At 45.1% G+C, this 20,460-nt stretch overlaps 1 protein-coding gene across 1 annotated transcript; it reads right to left on the bottom strand.

The window, feature by feature from the left end:
- Window positions 1-735: 735 nt before the first annotated feature.
- Window positions 736-3,920, bottom strand: LOC126071661 (phospholipase A2, membrane associated-like). Its single transcript, XM_049875886.1, has 4 exons — window positions 3,881-3,920; window positions 3,530-3,674; window positions 3,212-3,318; window positions 736-878 (listed from the first exon to the last, which is right to left on the bottom strand). Exons 1-4 carry the CDS (start codon window positions 3,918-3,920, stop codon window positions 736-738), a joined length of 435 nt encoding a protein of 144 aa, XP_049731843.1.
- Between the last annotated feature and the right edge of the window lie 16,540 nt (window positions 3,921-20,460).

Here is a 20,460-nt window from a genome sequence, read left to right as displayed (position 1 = left end):
TTACAGCTGAGAAAACTCTATTTTATCACACGGGGTTAATATGAGTTGGAATCACCTCGATGGCACACAACAGCAAGAACAACAACACCACTCTATAGTATGAGTCCCTGGGTGGTGCAAATGGTTTAGCATTTGACTCCTAGCTGGAAAAATAGCAGTTTGAACCCACCTAGAGGTGTCTTGGAAGATAGGCCTGGTGATCTGCTCCTGAAAGCTCACGGTCTTGAAAAGCCTAAGGAGCAGTTCTACTCTGCACACGTGGGGTCTCCATGAGTCAGAATCGGCTTGATGGCAGCCAACAATGACAACACTACATTAGCTTGTATGGTTTGCTGTCACACTAGGAGTGCATGGGGCTGCCCACCTCATTAGTCTTGGGTGGTGGTGTGAGCACTTGTGCATATTCCCACAAATGTGTGCACACAATTTGCCAATGAATTGCTTTATTCAGAAGAGATCCCCAGGACTGTAGATGCTCCTGCTAAGCAGAAAGATGGACTAGGAGGAGAACAGAGGAGCTATCATTGGAGAAATCTCCTGCTTGGCCAAGGAAGGAGGGGGAAGGAGCCAGGCATAAATCACCAGGTTTCGTGTTCTCATCCTGGGCAAGGATAGAATGGGAGCCCCCGGTTTGTATTCTTCCTTTGCAGAGGACTTGGCTAGGGCAGAGGGTTGTGGTGTTAGAGAAGGAAACTCAGTATTGGGTGGTGAGGCTTCTGGGGGAAGAGGCAGCTCTCAGCAACGGGGGGCGCTCCCACTGCACAGCACATTGGGGTAGTATTTGAATCTTTTCTTATAGGTCTTCCGGTTTCTTGCAAAACAGTAGGCAGCCTTTCTATCGCATTGACACAGCTGACTCCTGCAGAAGCCCTGTTTCGCTGAAATCACAAGAAAGTAGACACGGACAGGGGATTGTTAATATTCTATGGCTTCTTCTGGAACCCTGGAGGAGAAGACGTGTCCCTATCCTCCAGAAGTTCCTAGTCTGAGACAAGCATTTATGTTCCAGATATTTCTGATTAATGGAGACAGAATTCCTGCCTTCAGGAAGTTAGTTTCCAGTCTGATGGGGACAGACAGCAGCCAAGCTCACAAAGATTCTGTTAAATGCCTTCTACCTAACTGCCAGTGTCTCTCCTCCTTCTTGCTAACAGATTTGTTCAGGTGGCCAAGTGCCCAGCCCTTGAGAATGGCTCCTGATTGATGTACACCAACTGTGGTTATCCCTTTTTTCTTTGCAGTGATTGGTCCCTGGCTAACATGTGACCTCATTTGGCCAATCAGACAAAAGGGGAAGTCGCTGAGGGCTTCTGGGGAGGATTAATTTCCTCCCTCAAAAGAGAGATGTACAATAAGAAAGCCCCTTTTGGAGTGTGAGGTCATGATGCTTGGAGCTATGGCTTGCGTCTTGACACCACAAGTTAGATACTGCCAACATGGCAGAGCAGAAGGTTGGGAAAGGCTGGGTCCTTGATAATATGGTTGAGAAACTGCCCCAGCCTGGCATTGCTCTCTTCCAGACTTCTTGTTTATGTGAGAGTCATACATGCCCACTGTCTAAACCACTTTTAGTTGAGCTTCTTGTTGCTTGCAACCCAAAGGCTTCTGAAGTACATGATCCTCGGAGAGGTCATAATGGGGGAGATGCAATTTTTGATCCTAAAGAACTCAGGCAGTTGAGTGAGAGCCTATGATCTCTCAAAATCCCATTCATGGATCTGCTGTGTGGGGACATTGAACAAATCCTTCCAGCCACCACCCCATCCTTCTCTTCCCCCTCAGAACAAAACTTTCTCCTCTTCCTTCTCGCCAAAGCCCTGCCCAAATTCTCCTCTTGTGGTCTTTATCTCAGTTATGATACTACCATCCATACAGTCACATACCCACTCAACAGCTCCCTACCCAGTCAATCACCAAACTTTGATAATTCTACCTCTCAAATGCATGTTGATTTCATTCTCCAACCCCTTCCATCTTGATCACCATTGTTTTATTTCAAGCTCTTTTTTTTCTTACTATCTCTTGATTGGATTATGGCAATTAATAGGCTTCTCACAGGTCCCACGTCCATCTTGTCTCCATCCACCCTGCAGCCAGAGTGAGTCCCCAGAAATGCAGATCTCATCATGTCACTCTTTTGCTTAACACCTCCCTATTGCTTTAAGAAGGAGCCCTGGTGGCGCAATGATTAAGCCTTCGGCTGTTAACTGAAATGTTGGTGGTTCAAACTCACCTAGTGGCTCCACGGGAGAAAAGACCTGGGGATCTGCTCCTGTAAAGATTACAGCCTAGAAAACCCTATGAGATAGTTCTACTCTGTCACATTGGATTGCTATGAGTCGAAAATCAACTCGATGGCACTGAAGAACAACAGCAGTTGCTTTAGGATAAAATCTAAATGCAACGTGTCCTCAAAGGCCTGGCTTGATCTGTTGTTGCCTTTGTTGTTAGCTGCCATTGAATTGGCCTCTGACTCATGGCAACGCCATGCACAACCGAACGAAACATTGCCTGGTCCTACGCCATCCCCATGATGGGTTATAGATTGGACGGTTGTGATCTACAGGGTTTTCGTTGGCTGATTTTCAGAAGCAGATCACCAGGTCATTCTTCCTAGTCCATCTTAGTCGGGAAACTCCACTGAAACCTGTTCAGCATCATAGCAACACGCAGGCTTTCACTGACAGATGGGTGGTAGCTATGCATGAGGTGCATTGGCCAGGAATTGAATCCAGGTCTTCCCCATGGAAGATGAGAATTCTACCACTGAACCACCATTGCCCTCAATTGGCTTGACCCAGCCCCTTCCTCCACTCCTCTTCCCCATATGGTTCCATTCAGCAACACAGAATTGCTTGCAGTTCCCCTGAGCACACTCCAGGCTTTGACCACACTGTTCCGTTTTCCTGGACTGCTCATCCACCTCCTCTTCCCTTGGCTATCCCTGCACAGTGTTTACGACTCAGCCTAGGGGTGACCACTTTCAGGAAGCTTCCTTGAACTTCAGGTTGTGTTAAGGGCTCCTTTTTGCTTACTTCCTATTGGAGTCTTTACCATATCATGCTTTCATTTTCTTTACCTTCTCACTCAACTATGAGCCTTTGAGGCAGGGACAATATTCCTTTGTATTTTTATATCTGGTGCCGAGCCGAGTACTCAGCACAGTGGACACTCAATAAAGAAACCGTGTAGGGTCATGAAAGTTTCTTACCACAGATGATTTGGCCCCCACGGTAAGTAAACTGGTAGCTCAGAAGTTTGGTGCCACACCCATGTTTCTCCAGACGTTTATAGCAGCAGTCGTGTTCAGCGCAGCACCTATGATGAGAACACTCCACTGGGACCACTTTCCCACAGCTCAAAGGAGCCAGCCTCTCCCTGGCTCTCACCTCCTTGACCCTGAGCAGAAACTTGGTGACTCTGGAGTCTAGAGCAGAATCTCTACCCTGCTGGCTGCTTTTCCAGCCTCGCCCCCTGGGGTTATATGCCAGAAGTGAGCAGAGGGGAGGGAAGTGAAGAGTGGCCTCACCAATCTGTTGCATCCTTGGGGGATCCTTTGCCGCCAAGGCCACAGTAGCAACCATAGAAACCATAGCTGGACGCAGCTTCCTTTCCTGTCACCAAATGGATCATTTTCCGGAACTCCAGCAAATTCCCCTGTACTTGCAGCAGGCCTAGAAGGAAATTGGTTGCTGTTGGGGACTGGGTCCTGAGTCCACCCTCCTTGCTCCTCTCTGTACTCCCCTCCCGCACTCCACTGGTCTCTCTCTGTCTCTCACCAGGAGAGGCCTTGCTGCCATGGGAAGGAAAACTGGGAGATGGGGGTGCTTCTCACCCTGGGCTGTCCCTTTTAGGGTCAGAGATCAGGGTCCGCTCTTACCCAAGGCCATGATTACTACCAACAGCAGGAGGGTCTTCATGTTGAGAGTTCTGTGAGGGAGAAGTGCAGGTGGATTTTTCTAGATTCCTCTCCCAGATGGTCCCAGCTTCTTCTCTTGACCCCCTGCTCTCCTGCTTACACTGAACAACCCTGGAGAATGGAGTTTGCAAAGGAGCACACAGAAATGTTCTTCAACCGCAGGCTAAGTCCAGGGTTACACCCTTCATCATACACAAGGTATACAGGAGAGATCTCCAGTGATGTGCGCACAGACACATGCTCTCCTGACTTCCCAGCTCCGTTGAACAGTTTCATCTACACACAGGCCCTCAGAGCCAGCTAGACCCCACATAATACACTAATGATATGTCCACAGTCCTCTTCAGATGGAGAGGTCCTGGAAGGTAGGGACCACGTTCTTCCCGACAAGCGGCGAGTTTCCCAAGGCCAAAGCTGTGTCTCCCCATCAGATATACCTTGCATGCCCCTACGCTGAATTCAAGGCTTGGGAATTCCATCCATGGAGTCTGATCCCAATATTTTCCTCCAGCACCCTCTCTTTGCAAGACTTTCCAACCCCTTACACACATACACATATACAGACACACACTGTCTCTCACATACACACTCTTGCACCCAAACACTAGTATAAGCGTCCTTCCATACAACACACTCACATACCCACACAACACCCTTGTGTAATATACCCTCTTGTATACAACAAACCCTGCACAGGCATGCATGTGTACTTACATGCCCATCTGCGCATGCATACACACATATGCGCACACATACACAACACGGCTACTCTCCAAGGCAGCGGATGGGCATTAATTTCTGGGTATTTACCTCTCACAGGATGTTAGAGTTGATACCTCCAGTTGACTGTCACATCTATTCCAAACTCCAGCTCTCCTTAAATAGCTACTTCCTCTGGGAGGCTGGGAGTGGTAAGGGGAGGGGATAAGGGTGCAGCCAGTAGGTGGACTCACAGTTTGGCACGTTTATGGCCCTGGTAAATCCCCTTTCCTTCCCCTTATCAGCTGGCAGGACAGAGCTGAGGATGGAAAAAACTTACATGCCGTTAGACAGATGCCAGAACAAATTTTAAGTGGCTTTGAAATCTTTCCTGTGGCTTTAGTTCTTGACTGAGTAAGTTCCCCAGACTGGTCTGGGTGTGACCACTAATCACCTCTCCCTGCACCTCCCTTCAAGGGTGAGCAGGGACCGTCAACTGTTTCAGGCTGAGGAGTCATTTGCAGAGCCAGTGGGGCCATTAACTGAGTGAGGGTGGCTCTTCTGCTAAATGTGGCAACTGCGACGAAGAAAGAAGGCATTCATTCACTCATTCATTCACGACAAGCATACCCTATGTCTTTATAAACTTTCAGGACCTGTGCAAGCCCTTTGGGAGGGGATGAGGATTATACCCTGGTCCTGCTCGTGGAGACCCCACAGTCCAGCAGGGAAGAGAGCGTGATGGCGTGGGTGTTCCCCTTCCTACTGACTGGGCCATTGCCTCTACCTTCTCCTCATCTTTATTTCCTCCTTTTCTTCTTCCTGTATTAGTTTCTAAAACTGGAAAAAGCCGAAGGTTGTCCTTGAATTTCCAACTCAAGCATTCCCCTACTCTGTATTAGCCTCAATCCTCATCTGTTTGGAGACAAGACTGATTAATGCTTTCTGCATCTATTACAAAGTCTCTGTGTCTTATTCATCTAGTGCTGCTGTAACAGAAATACCACAAGTAGATGGCTTTAACAAACAGAAGTTTATTCTTTCACAGTCCAGTAGGCTAGAAGTCCGAATTCAGGGTGCCGGCCCCAGGAGAAGGCTTTCTCTCTCTGTCATCTCTGGAGGAAGGTCCTTGTCAGCAGTCTTCTCTTGGTCTGAGAGCATCTCAGCACAGGAACCTCAGGTCCAAAGGACGTGCTCTGCTCCTGGCACTGCTTTCTTGGTGGGATGAGGTCCCCCACTCTCTGCTTGCTTCTCTTTCCTTTTATCCCTTAAGAGATAAGAGGAGGTGCAGGCCACACCCCAGGGAAACTCCCTTTAGACTGCATCAGGGAGGTGACTTGAGTAAGGGTGCTGGTACAATCCCACCCTAATCCTCTTAACATAAATGTACAATCACAAAATGGAGGACGACTGCACAATACTGGGGAATCATGGCCTAACCAAGATGATACACAGATTTTTTTGCAGGACATAATTCAATCTATGACACCCTGGGTAGCACAAGCAGTTTGAAATCAGCTACTAACCTAAAGGTTGGTGGTTTAAACCTATTCAGTGGCACCATGGAAGAAAGGCCTGGCAATCTGCTTCTGTAAAGATTATAGCCAAGAAAATTCTGTGAGCAAAATTCTACCTATAACACATGGGGTCACATGTTACTATTAATGTATTTACATGTTGTTATGGATTGAATTGTGTCCCCCTAAAATTTGTGTTGGAATTCTAACCCCTATACCTGTGTATGTAGTCCTGTTTGGAAATAGGGTTTCTTTGTTATGTTAATTATTAGGGTGGGTCCGAAATCTAATTGCTTCTGAGCTAAGAAAAGAGCAGATCAGGTATAGAGACAAACACATATGGGAGAAGACAGCCGCCATGTAAGGATCGTCTACAAGCCAAGGAACCAAGGAAGGCCAGGGCTACTGATGAGAAAGGAATCAACATAGCCAAGACCCTGATTCGGAATTTTAGCCTCCAGAACTATAAGAAAATAAAGCTTTGTTCTTTAAAGCCACCCACTTGTGGTATTTCTGTTACAGCAGCACTAGGCAACTATGAAACATGTGATTAACATTTAAATCAGTTGACCTTTGGTAAAGTAAATTACCCTCCATAATGTGAGTGGACCTCATCTAATCAGTTGAAGGCCGTAAGAGCAAAAACTGAGATTTCTCAAGGCTTTCAAAACTGTAAATAAACATCCTGCTGGAATTTCCATCCTTTCCCCTGGCCTACTGATTTTGGACACAAGACTGCCAGAGTTTCCAGCCTGTTTCCTGAGCCACAAATTTTAAACTTGCCAGCCCCCACAATCTCATGAGCCAATTCCTTAAAATAAATCAATCTCTATAGATAGATGATAGATATGTTGTTGTTGTTAGTTGCTGTGAGTCAGCTCCAACTCATGACAACCCCATGTACAACAGAACAAAACATTGCCCAATCCTGTACCATCTTCACAATCACTGGTATGCTCAAGTCCATTGTTGTGGCCACAGTGTGTTTTGAGTGCCTTCCACATAGAAGGCTCATCTTCCAGCCTATATTGGACAATATTCTGTTGTGATCCATAGGATTTTCAGTGGCTCCATGGAAAAAAGACATGGTGATCAGCTTCCATAAAGAGTATAGCCAAGAAAACCTTCTGGGGCAGTTCCGCTCTGTCACACAGCATTGTTATGAGTCAGAATAGACTCCTTTGCACCTAACGAGAACAACAATTTTCAGAAGCAGATCACCAGGCCTTTCTTGCCAGCCTATCTTAGTCTGGACCTCTCCACCATGGGTGACCCTGGTATTTGAAATACCAGTGGCATAGCTTCCAGCGTCATAGCAACATGCAAGCCACCACAATATGATAAACTGATAGACAGGTAGTAGATAGATAGATGGATAGATAAATAATAGATAGATGTGGTTGTTGTTGTCAGGTGCCGTTGAGTCAGTTCAGACTCACAGAGACCATAAGTACAACAGGATGAAATGCTGCTTCGTCCTGAGCCATCCTCACAATCATTGTTATACCTGAACCATCGCTGCAGCCACTGTGTGAATCCATCTTGTTGAGGGTCTTCCTCTTTTTTGCTGACCCTCTACTTTACCAAACATGATGTCTTTCTCCAGGGACTGATCCTCCCTGATAACATGTCCAATGTGTGTGAGACGAAGTCTTGCCATCCTTGCTTCTAAGGAGCATTCTGGCTGTACTTCTTCCAAGACAGATTTGTTCCTTCTTCTGGCAGTCCATGATATATTCAATATTCTTCGCCGACACCATAATTCAAAGGCATCAATTTTTCTTTGGTCTTCCTTATTCACTGTCCAACTTTCACATACATGTGAGGCAAAAGACAGGTAGATATAATTGTATGTCTTCTGTTTCTCTGGAGAACCCTGACTAGGACAACACCCCAACCCTGCAGAGGTAACAACACCCACCCCCACCATTTGACCCATTGCTTCAAAGTTAATGATCTCAAATCTGCATGTCTGGTTCCCATAACTCTCCTGATCCCTTCATTTCCAATGGTCTGTGAGAGTCATGATATTTTGATACAGTTTTTAGACCCAAAAACATTGAAGTTGTTGTGTCTGATTGTAAATGTAAGCTCTTTATTATTCAGTAACATTCCCAATCCCCATCGCTGACCCTTAGCCTATTGAGTCATGTAAACCTACTCTTGGGAAAGGAGAGGGGAGCACATAAACTACTCCCGGGGGCATTCGAATCTCAGCTCCATCACCCATGGCACCCTGTTTCACATATACTCCTAGAGCTCATCACATGGCAGATTTGTTGAATGAATGCATGAATGAATTAATGCACAGGGGATGAGATCTCTCCAGAACAATCTCAGGACAGGAGAACAGTTGTTTTTGCTGATTCAGAACCCAAGGAGAAGGGCTATGGTACTTGGTGGAAGAGCAAAGCAGTCCTTCAGGCTTAGAACACAGAGATCCTGGGGGTGGATGACATGAATCTCCAGTTGAGAATGTAGGGGCCACCCAGCAATGGTGACACCGAGACCTCAGGAATACTTCAAAAACTAAAACCAAATCATTGCCATTGAGTCAATTTCGACTCATAGTGACCCTAGAGGGCAGAGTAGAACTGCCCCATAGAGTTTCCAAGGAGTGGCTGGTGGGTCCGAACTGCTGACTTTTTGATTAGCAGTTGAGTTCTTGACCACTGCACCATCAGGGCTCCCAGGGTGTGTTAGTTATCCAGTGCTGCTATAACAGAAATACCACAAGTGGATGGCTTTAACAAACAAAAGTTTAGTTCTTCACAGTAAAGTAGGCTGAAAGTCCAAATTCGGGGTATCGGCTCCAGGGGAAGACTTTCTTTCTCTGTCAGCTCTGGAGGAAGGTCCTTGTCTCGATCTTTCCCTGGCTGCTGAGCAGATTCCTTGGCACAGGGATCCCAGGTCCAAAGGACGTGCTCTGCTCCTGGTGCTGCTTTCTTGGTGGTATGAGGTACCCCTGTCTCTGGTTGCTTCTTTCTTTTATATCTCAAGAGATAGCCTCAAGACACAATCCAATCTTGTAGGTTGAGTCCTGCCTCACTAATACAACTGCCCCCCCATCCTCCCTCATTAACATCATAAAGGCAGGATTTACAACATATAGAAAAAGCACACAATACTGGGAATCCAGGCCCAGCCCAACAAACACACACATTTTTTGGGGGGACATAATCCAATCCAAGACATAGGGACACTAGGATGGGTGAAATTTTCACCCTCAGCTTGTAAGACTTGCTGCAAGTCCTGGGATAATTAAGCCCGGGGAGGACAACCAGATGCCAATCAGTCTTAAGTCACTGTGTTGACATACCATGCCCTTAGACACCAGGTCTCAATTAGACCAGGGCAGGAGCCTCAGGGACTCCAGCCCATTCTGAATGCCCCCTGAACTCCCAACCACCTGGGTCTCTGCCTCTGCCCTTGCAGGGGGAGCATCTGCTGAGCACTTAAAGCTTCTGGAATGATACTCACACTGACATGATCCTTGACAGTTTGCAACAACCCTTTACACACTACTTATTCTTCTCAATTCTGCCTGCTGGGTAGGTATTACTTTATCCGTCTCACAGATAAGGAAACTGAGGCTCAGAGATGTTAAATGACTTTTCCCAGGGCATGGGAGCTAGTAAGAGGTTTGGTGAGATTTGAACCCAGGCCTATCTGACTGGGATCTCACCCTCTCCACTCCAACATGTTATCTTTTGAAAAAAGCTGAAATCTAGACCCAAGTAAAATTCATAGTAAAGGCATAAAGTAAGTGTCCAAAAATGCAGTCAATGTACACAGTGCTCAACATATATGATGTTGTTGTTGTTGTTAGGTGCCGTCTAGTCGGTTCTGACTCATAGCGACCCCATGCACGACAGAACGAAACACTGCCCGGCCCTGAGCCATCCTTACAATCGTTGTTATGCCTGAGCTCATTGTTGCAGCCACTGTGTCAACCCACCTCATTGACGATCTTCCTCTTTTCCACTGACCCTGTACGCTGCCAAGCATGATGTCCTTCTCCGGGGACTGATTCCGCCTGACAACATGTCCAAACTAGGTAAGACACAGTCTCACCATCCTTGCTTCTAAGGAGCATTCTGGCTGTACGTCTTCCAAGACAGATTTGCTCATTCTTTTGGCAGTCCATGGTATACTCAATATTCTTCGCCAACACCGCAATTCAAAGGCGTCAATTCTTCTTCGGTCTTCCTTATTCATTGTCCAGCTTTCGCATGCATATGATGTGATTGAAAATACCATGGCTTGGGTCAGGCTCACCTTAGTCTTCAAGGTGAAATCTTTGCTCTTCAACACTTTGAAGAGGTCCTTTGCAGCAGATTTACCCAGTGCAAAGTGTCTTTTGATTTCTTGACTGCTGTTTCCATGGCTGTTGATTGTGGATCCAAGTAAAATGAAATCCTTGACAACTTCAATCTTTTATCATGATGTTGCTCATTGGTCCAGTTGTGAGGATTTTTGTTTTCTTTATGTTGAGGTGCAATCCATACTGAAGGCTGTGGTCTTTTACCTTCATTAGTAAGTGCTTCAAGTCCTTTTCACTTCCAGCAAGCAAGGTTGTGTCATCTGCATAATACAGGTTGTTAATGAGTCTTCCTCCAATCCTGATGCCCTGCTCTTCTTCATATAGTCCTGCTTCTTGGATTATTTGTTCAGCACACAGATTGAGTAGGTATGGTGAAAGAATACAACCCTGACGCACACCTTTCCTGACTTTAAATCAATCAGTATCCCCTTGTTCTGTCCGAACAACTGCCTCTCCATCTATGTAAAGGTTCCTCATGAGCACAATTAAGTGTTCTGGAATTCCCATTCTTTACAATGTTATCCATAATTGGTTATGATCCACACAGTCAAATGCCTTTGCATAGTCAGTAAAACACAGGTAAACATCCTTCTGGTATTCTCTGCTTTCACCCAGGATCCATCTGACATCAGCAATGATATCCCTGGTTCCACGTCCTCTTCTGAAACCAGCCTGAATTTCTGCCACTTCCCTGTCAATATACTGCTGCAACCGTTTTTGAATGATCTTCAGCAAAATTTTGCTTTCATGTGATATTAATGATATTGTTCTATAATTTCCACATTTGGTTGGATTACCTTTCTTAGGAATAGGCATAAATATGGATCTCTTCCAGTCAGTTGGCCAGGAAGCTGTCTTCCATAATTCCTGGCATAGACAAGTGAGCACTTCTAGCGCTGCATCTGTTTGTTGAAACATCTCAAGTGATATTCCATCAATTCCTGGAGCCTTGTTTTTCGCCAATGCCTTCAGAGCAGCTTGGACTTCTTCCTTCAGTACCATCAGTTCCTGATCATATGCCACCTCTTGAAATGGTTGAATATCAACTAATTCTTTTTGATATAATGACTCTGTTTATTCCTTCCATCTTCTTTTGATGCTTCCTGAGTCATTTAATATTTTTCCCATAGAATCCTTCACTATTGCAACTCAAGGCTTGAATTTTTCTTCAGTTCTTTCAGCTTGAGAAACGCCAAGCATGTTCTTCCCTTTTGGTTTTCCATCTCCAGCTCTTTGCACATGTCATTATAATACTTTACTTTGCCTTCTTGAGACGCCCTTTGAAATCTTCTGTTCAGTTCTTTTACTTCATCAATTCTTCCTTTTGCTTGAGCTACTCGAAGTTCAAGGGCAAGTTTCAGAGTCTCCTCTGACATCTATCTTGGTCTTTTCTTTCTTTCCTGTCTTTTCAATGACCTCTTGCTTTCTTCGTGTATGGTGTCCTTGATGGCATTCCACAACTCGTCTGGTCTTCGGTCACTAGTGTTCAATGAGTCAAATCTATTCTTGAGATGGTCTCTAAATTCAGATGGGATATACTCAAGGTCATATTTTGGCTCTCGTGGACTTGCTCTGATTTTCTTCAATTTCAGCTTGAACTTGCATATAAGCAATTGATGGTTTGTTCCACAGTCGGCCCCTGGCCTTGTTCTGACTGATGATATTGAGCTTTTCCATCGTCTCTTGCCGTAGTTGTAGTCAATTTGATTCCTGTGTGTTCCATCTGGTGAGGTCCATGTGTAGCCATTTATGTTTGTGAAAGAAGATATTTGCAATGAAGAAGTCGTTGGTCTTGCAAAATTCTATCATTCAATCTCTGGCATTGTTTCTAATACCAAGGCCATATTTTCCAACTACTGATCCTTCTTTGTTTCCAACTTTCGCATTCCAATCACCAGTAATTATCAATGCATCTTGATTGCATGTTCAATCAATTTCAGACTGCAGCAGCTGATAAAAATCTTCCATTTCTGCATCTTTGGCCCTAGTGGTTGGTGTGTAAGTTTGAATAATAGTCATATTAACTGGTCTTCCTTGTAGGTGTATGGATATTATCCTATCACTGATAGCATTGTACTTCAGGTTAGATCTTGAAATGTTCTTTGTGATGATGAGTGTAACACCATTCCTCTTCAAGCTGTCATTCCCAGCATAGTGGACTATAGATTGTCCGATTTAAAATGGCCAATACCAGTCCATTTCAGCTCACTAATGCCTAGGATATCAATGTTTATGTGTTCCATTTCATTTTTGACGATTTCCAATTTTCCTAGATTCACACTTCGTACATTCCAGGTTCTGATTATTAATGGATGTTTGCAGCTCTTTTTTCTCATTTTAAGACTGCCGCGGGTCTGTCAGTTTGTCATACTGTGGGGGCTTGTGTGTTGCTGTGCTGCTGGAAGCTATGCCACCAGTATTCAGATACCAGCAGGGTCACCCATGGAGGACAGGTTTCAGCTGAGCTTCCAGACTAAGACAGACTAGGAAGAAGGACCCGGCAGTCTGCTTCTGAAAAGCATTAGCCAGTGAAAACCTTATGAATAGCAGCGGAACATTGTCTGATATAGTGCTGGAAGATGAGCCCCCCAGGTTGGAAGGCACTTGAAAGACGACTGGGGAAGTGCTGCCTCCTCAAAGTAGAGTCGACCTTAATGACGTGGATGGAGTAAACCTTTCGGGACCTTCATTTGCTGATGTGGCACGACTCAAAATGAGAAGAAACAACATATATGATAATTGCACACTACTGAGGCTGAATGATGCACATTGTTCACAATAGGTGGTTTCACAGTGCACAATAAATGCCCTTCCTAGGTGAAAATACTGAAGTTGTCAAGGATTTCATCTTACTTGGATCCAGGATCCACGCCCATGGAAGCAGCAGTCAAGAAATCAAATGATGTATATTGCATTGGAAAAATCTGCTGCCAAAGACCTCTTTAAAGTGTTAAAAAGCAAAGATGTCACTTTGAGAACTAAGGTGAGCCTGATCCAAGCCTTGGTGTTTTCAACTGCATGTGAAAGCTGGACTATGGCTAAGGAAAACTGAAGAAGAATTGACACCTTTGAATTACGGTGTTGGTGGAGAATATTGAATATACCATGGGCTGCCAGAAGAAAGAACAAGTCTATCTTGGAAGAAATATAGCCAGAGTGCTCCATGGAAGCAAGGATGGTGAGACTTTGTCTCATGTACATTGAACATGTTATCAGGAGAGAGCAGTCCCTGGAGAAGGACATCATGCTTGGTAAAGTAAAGGATCAGCTAAAAAGTGGATTGACACAGGGGCTGCAAAAACAGGCTCAAAAATAACAACAAATGTGAGGCTGGCACAGGACTGGGCAGTGTTTCGTTCTGTTGTGCATAGGGTCACTAGGAGTTGCAGCTGACTCGATGGCACCTAATAACAACATAACAGATGCACAATGATGATGACAAATGTTGTGTGTGGGGGGTGTCAGCACCGAGGAGTCCATTTGCACAAGCTGGATTATCAGCCTAATTAGTTGTTTTCTAGCAGCAAGCAGGGCTCTGGGGACAGGTGCATTTGACAGGTAGGGTTGAGGATGAAGGAGGAGCCAAGGGAGAGTGGAGAATAGGGCTAGGGAAGGTAGCAGAGTAGAGCATGGACGAAGGGAGAAAGGAGGATCAGGGTGCTGGGGGCATACCACGTACCAAGCTGAGACCCACAGGCCAACTTTGCTAATTACCCCATTTGACCATGACCCCACCACTGATCAAAGAAGCCTCAGTGGTGATGATGATAATGGCTATGGTATCCAAAGTGTCACCACTCCATTGTCCTCCGTTGAGGCTCCAGATGGGTGTCAGGCCCCCTTCGGTACCCACAACACCCTCAACTTGCCCTGTTACCTCAGTCTCTGGTCACCTGTCTACCTCCCAGACTACAAGGTGATTTAAAACCAGAAAGTCTGGCTCTACCCATTTTTTTTTCTTAAACTTATTCACTATTATACTGCATCACAGTGGAGGATGGATGAATGCATGGATGGATGGATGGAAGAATGGATGGATGGATGGATGGATGGATGGATGGATGGATGGATGGATGGATGGATGGATGGATGGATGGATGGATGGATGGATGGACAGACGGACGGATGGCAGGAAAATAGAGGGATGGGGAGGTGAGGGTGGTAACATGGTTGACAACGGTAGCTATTATGATCATTTAAACTTATATTTCAAGAAGGATTAGGAGATAAACAAAAGTCTAGCATAGACCCTTGGTGACATGTCCAAAGTAAGCTAACATGTCCATATAAGCTTGGACAAGTCATCAGGATAGATCAATCGCTAGAAAAGGGTATCTATGTTGGCAAGATAGGGGGTCAACAAATGAGATGGATTGACACAATAGCAGTAACAATTGGCTCAAACCTGCCAAGGATCATGAAGATGAAGCAGGACTGGGTGACATTTCATTCTGTTACACATAAGGTCGCCATGAGTCCAAGCTGACACCGTGACAACTAACAGCAACGTAGACCCTTAGCTCAGGGACTGTCATCTAAAAGCCAGGACTCATGAAACTCTCGGTAGAAGGGCCTGAAGGACCCTATCAGCCTTTACTCCTTTAAAGCAGGCTCCATCCATCAGCATGCTCCTCCCCTCACCATGACACCCACACACAGTGCCCAGGACAGAGTTGTATACACTTGGGTTGCACCTAAGAAAGTTCTACTAGAGTTTGAAAAGGAGTTATTGAACACCTATTATGTGCTCAGCACAGCCAGTTTCCTGACCAGCTGGGTGGCTGACTCTCTCTGGCGGGCTGCCTGCCTGGCTAGCCAACGTTGGCTGAGCCCATATCAGTTTACACAGCAGCTGGCATTCCCTTCACTGTAAAAGCCCTCATCTCGATGAGTAATCAGAGGTGTAATGATGACAGGAGTGGTCAGCACGATTTCCTTTCATCTCCGGAAGTGCCCTGCCTGGGGAATTCTCATTGTCATCAGCTGGTGACACTTTATGGTTGTGGGTGTTTAAACAGCTTGGCTATTTGTTCAGATTAGCATCATATAAAATTATTAAATAAGCAGATGGGGGATGGAAAGAATCACGTGATCTATTTGGGGAAAGCTTACCTGAAGCTACTGATCCTAGCTAAAGAAAAATATTGACATGGGTGTCTTCCCAAGTGTTTATTACAGAAGCAGCTTCCTGAGGTCACTCCTACTGAGCCCAGAAGGAAAGTGCTCCTGAGTCTGTCTCCCCACTATCATCTTTTGGGGGAAAATAAAGCTCATTCTTTCATAATAAAAGTAATAGAACCCCACTGCATATTATTTAAAGAATTTAGAGAAATGGGAAAAAAGAAAGTAAAAATCATCCTTGAACTCACATCCCAAAGACACTGTTAACATTCCATCTTTTTATTTTTTCTTGTACAGTAAAACCTGCAAAAGCTGGAAACAGTGTAAGGCAGAAACCTGTCAGAGAGGGAAAACACAAATATTTTCCACTAAGTAGACAGTGTTATGGATTGAATCATGTCTCCCCAAAATGTGTGTTAACATGGATCCCCAGTATTGCGTGATTGTCCACCATTTTGTCACCTGATGTGATTTTCCTGTGTGTTATAAATCCTACCTCTATGATGTTAAAGAGTTGGAATTAGCAGCAGTTATGTTAATAAGGCAGGAGTCAATCTATAAGATTAGGTTGTGTTTTAAGCCAATCTCTTTTGAGATATTAGACAGACAAGTGAGCAGAGAGACATGGGGCCCTCATACCTCCAAGAAAGCAGCTCCAGGAGCAGAGCCTGTCCTTTGGACCCAGGGTCCCTGTGCGGAGAAGCTCTTAGTCCAGGGGAAGATTGATGGCAAGGAACTTCTTCCAGAGCCGACAGAGAAAGCCTTCCCCTGGAGCTGATGCTTGGAATTTGGACTTCCAGCCTCCTGGAGTGTGAGAGAATAAACTTCTCTTTGTTAAAGCCATCCACTTGTGGTATTTCTGTTATAGCAGCCCTAGATAACTAAGACAGAATTTGGTACTGAGAGAGCGGGGTGTTGCTCTAACAGATACCTAAAACGTAGAAGCAGTTTTGAAACTGTGAATGAATACAGGACTCAGAAGGAAATGAGGAGAACTGTTACACTGGAGATGACACAGATGGCGAGAACCAGCAGCAGAGGGCCGGCAGCAGCGTTACTGCAAATTGCGGATTCGAGCAGCCTGCTGCAAAACCAATACTGAGACAGGAGGAGGTAAGCAGCAAGAGGACTTTATTGAACACCGGTGTACAAGAGACAGAGAGGGTTAAATTTCTCTCAGATTCTGTCAAAACCTAGAGGACTAATTGGAGAGTTTTTATAGGGGGAAGGTCAGGGTTTAGAGGTTTTCAGGAATGTTGGTTTTTCTTTGAGGTAGACATGATGATAAAGTGATCTATTATTGAAGTCCTGCAAGTCTTTTCATGCCATCTTGGAGTCCTGCAAGTCTCTTCATGCCATCTTGGAGTCCTGCAAGTCTCTTCATTCCATCCTGGTTTCTGTCACAAGATGAACAAACTTTGTTCAGCTACCTCAGTTTCGTGTATTTTTTTCCTTGGGAGAGGAACATGGTTTAATCAGCACCTAAAAATTGATTATCTTATTTTTCTTTAAAGGAACAATCGTGGGACAGATTCCAGAGCAAGTAATTACATTTCAAAGACTAGCTTATACAGTTATACTAAAACATTAGAAAATATATTCTCTGTACTTCAATACTAAAACACTAAAGAAAATATGTTTTCTCTACTTCAGCAGCAGAACCAGGAGATCAGTGAGAGACCCATGGATTGAGAGAGCTGAATGCCTCTGTGCAGGAGGCTTCCTGGTGGAGTGGGTGCCTCTGGGCACTTATCAGTGGAGCTAGGCTTGCCAACCCACAGAGCAAGAGAGCTGAGTGCCTTCTGGCTGAAGTTTCCTGGCAGAGTTAGGTGCCTCCAGGCACTTATCGGTGCCAGACGCAGGTGGTGATGCCCAGGAGGCCCAGAGGCCAAGGAACCAGGAAACTAAAGCTGAAGGGTCAAGGAACACAGAAAGCCAAGCTGCCTCCGTCTCAAAGGGTGGAGTCACATTCAGATGGACTAGAAGAATGAGGTTGCCCAAAGCTGAGGGAGCAGAGTTGTCTTTCCAGTGGGTCTGGAAGGTGGAGCTGAAGCCCAGGGCCAAGAGGCCTCCACCCAGAATCTAGAGAGTCTGGCCAACACCCAGAGCCTGGAGGACAGGGCAGTTGTGTAAATGGTCTCAGATAACAGAGGATTACTTTCAAGACTTGAGGGCTAATGTAACGTGTTCTATTGACTTGCTTGGTGCCTATAATTCCTTCTTTCCCATCAAGTTTTCCTGTTTGTTCCACCATTGTACTTTGGAAGCAGATAACTTGTATTCTAGACTTCACAGATGAAGAGGAATTTTTGTATTTTGGACTTGGAGTTGATTTAAGACTTTTGCATTTTTTTTTATGATGGGGTGAATGCATTTTACAAGTGGCAAGGACATGAATTTTGGGGTATGAAAGGGTGGAATGCTATGGATTGAATTGCATCCCTCCCAAAAATGTGTTTTAACTTGTTAGTCCATGATTCCCAGTATTGTGTGATTGTCCACAATTTTGTCATCTGATGTGATTTTCATATATGTTGTAAACCTTACCTCTGCTGTTAATGAGGTGGGGTTAGCAGCAGTTATGTTAATGAGGCAGGACTCAATCTACAAGATTAGGTTGTATCTTAAACCAATCTCTTTTGAGATATTAGAGAGACAAGCGAGCAGAGAGACATAGGAACTTCATACCTCCATGAAAGTAGTGCTAGGAGCAGAGTGTGTCCTTTGGACCCAGTGTCCCTGTGTGGAGAAGCTTCTAGTTCAGGGGAAGATTGATGGCAAGGACCTTCCTCCAGAGCTGACAGAGAAAGAAACCTTCCCTTGGAGCTGATGCCCTGAATTTGTACTTCTAGCCTACTAGACTGTTAGACTGTGAGAGGACAAACTTTTGTTTGTTGAAGCCATCCACTTGTGGTATTTTTGTTATAGTGGCACTAGATAACTAAGACAGAGAGCAATAGGAAAGGGATGACTGCACCCTGTCAAAGGTGGAAACTCAAAACCCAGAAAAAAAAAGGAGGCAGTTCCATCTAGTTCTGGCTCTCACAGGTCTCCTTGTACATATTTGACGTGGCTGAGACAACAATAATTAATCATAATAACCAAAACATAACACTTAACGTATGCTAGGCATTGTTTTAAATGCTTTATATGCATCAACTCATTTAATCCTTATAATTGCTCCATGTGAGATAAGACTATTCTTGTGCCTGTTTTAAAGATGAGGAAACTGAGGCACAGGAAGCTTAAATTGCCTGAGTTCACAGCCAGTAAGTGACAGAGCTGGGACTCAAACCATCTTACAACACTGTCTCAGTCATCTAGTGCTGCTATAACAGAAATACCACAAGTGGATGGCTTTAACAAAGAGAAATTTATTCTCCCACAGTCTAGTAGGCTGCAAGTCCAAACCCAGGGTGTCAGCTCCAGAGCAAGTCTTTCTCTCTCTGTTGGCTCTGGAGGAAGGTCCTTGTGATGCATCCATCTTTGCTTGGTCTGGGAGCATCTCAGCACAGGAACCTCAGGTCCAAAGGATGCGTTCTGCTCCCTGTGCTGCTTTCTTGGTCGTTTGAGGTTCCCAGCTCTCTGGTTATTCCCGTTTCTGTTTATCTCTTATAAGATAAAAGGTGGTGCATACCACACCCCGGGGAAAATCCCTCCATATTGGATTAGGGATGTGACCTGGGAAGGGAGTTACAATCTCACCTTAATCCTCTTTAACATAAAATTACAATCATAAAATGGAGGACAACCACAGAGTACTGGGAATCATGGCCTAAACAAGTTGATACACACATTTTTGGGGGGACGTAATTCAATCCATGACAATATCATAGATATAATTTATATTCCCCAATTTGCCTTGAACATTATGACATACATGCTTTCCTATACTGATGAGCCAAGTGCAGAAACACTATTTGTAATGGCTGCCAAATATTCCACCAAGGGGAGGGACTAGAGTTGTCATTCTCGATTTTGAATATTTTCTTCTGTGATTTTCCAGTGTTGTATATAGTCAACAGCAAAGTGGTGAGGGACCCTTCACAGAAGAAACTCACTGCCTAGCACAGTTTACCCTCTGAAGAAGAGGTTCAGACACACCCACCCTATCACCACCACCACCCAAAGCTTTATTTTCTCCCAAACAACAGTAGTGGGGAGACAGGCTCAGCTAGTCCCAGTGCCACACCAGTGCTTGAAAGCAGCAGCTCCTATCTTTTAGCTGCTAAGCCAGAAGGCCTGGAGTCAGAACTCTGAGAAGTCGCCCATTCTGGACCGAATATATCAGAAATCTATCCACACCTGCCTTGGCCAATGTGGGCTCTGGGCCCGTCCCATGGTCCCCCTGGACAACACGCCTAACCTCTTCCAGCCACAGTTTCTTTTCTGTAAAGTGTGACCACTGATGCAAACTCTGCCTACCTTAGATGACAAATTTTCTGTGAGGATCAGATGACATAATAACCATAAAAAGGCTTTCAAAACTGGAAAAGAGCTCTACATATGCAAAAGATTGTTATTATTATAACATTAAGTCAACAACATTCCCCAAGGAGCTGCTATGTGCCAGGCATTTGTGTGAAGCCCTGGAGATCCCGAGACCAACAAGAAAGACCCAGTGTCTGCCCTAGAAGGAAGCACCTGGAGTGCAGGAGCCTAGGTTAAGGACCTAATTCAGGTTAAGGGGTTTCCAGGAAGGCTTCCCAGAGGGGGTGATATCTCAGCTGAAACCTGGAGGAGGAGCAGGAGTTGGTTGGATGGGAAGGGGTAGAAGGCTGAGAGAACAGCATATGCAAAACTGGAGAGGCATAAAAAGTACGACATTCTGGAAAGGACAGTGTGGCCGGAGCGTGGTATGCTTATGGAGAAGTGGAAGG

The sequence above is a fragment of the Elephas maximus genome, chromosome 3 (assembly GCF_024166365.1).
Source record: "Elephas maximus indicus isolate mEleMax1 chromosome 3, mEleMax1 primary haplotype, whole genome shotgun sequence".
Classification (NCBI taxonomy): Eukaryota; Metazoa; Chordata; class Mammalia; order Proboscidea; family Elephantidae; genus Elephas; species Elephas maximus.
Note: the sequence above shows the minus strand (reverse complement) of the source record. Positions and strands in the feature narration are given on the sequence as shown.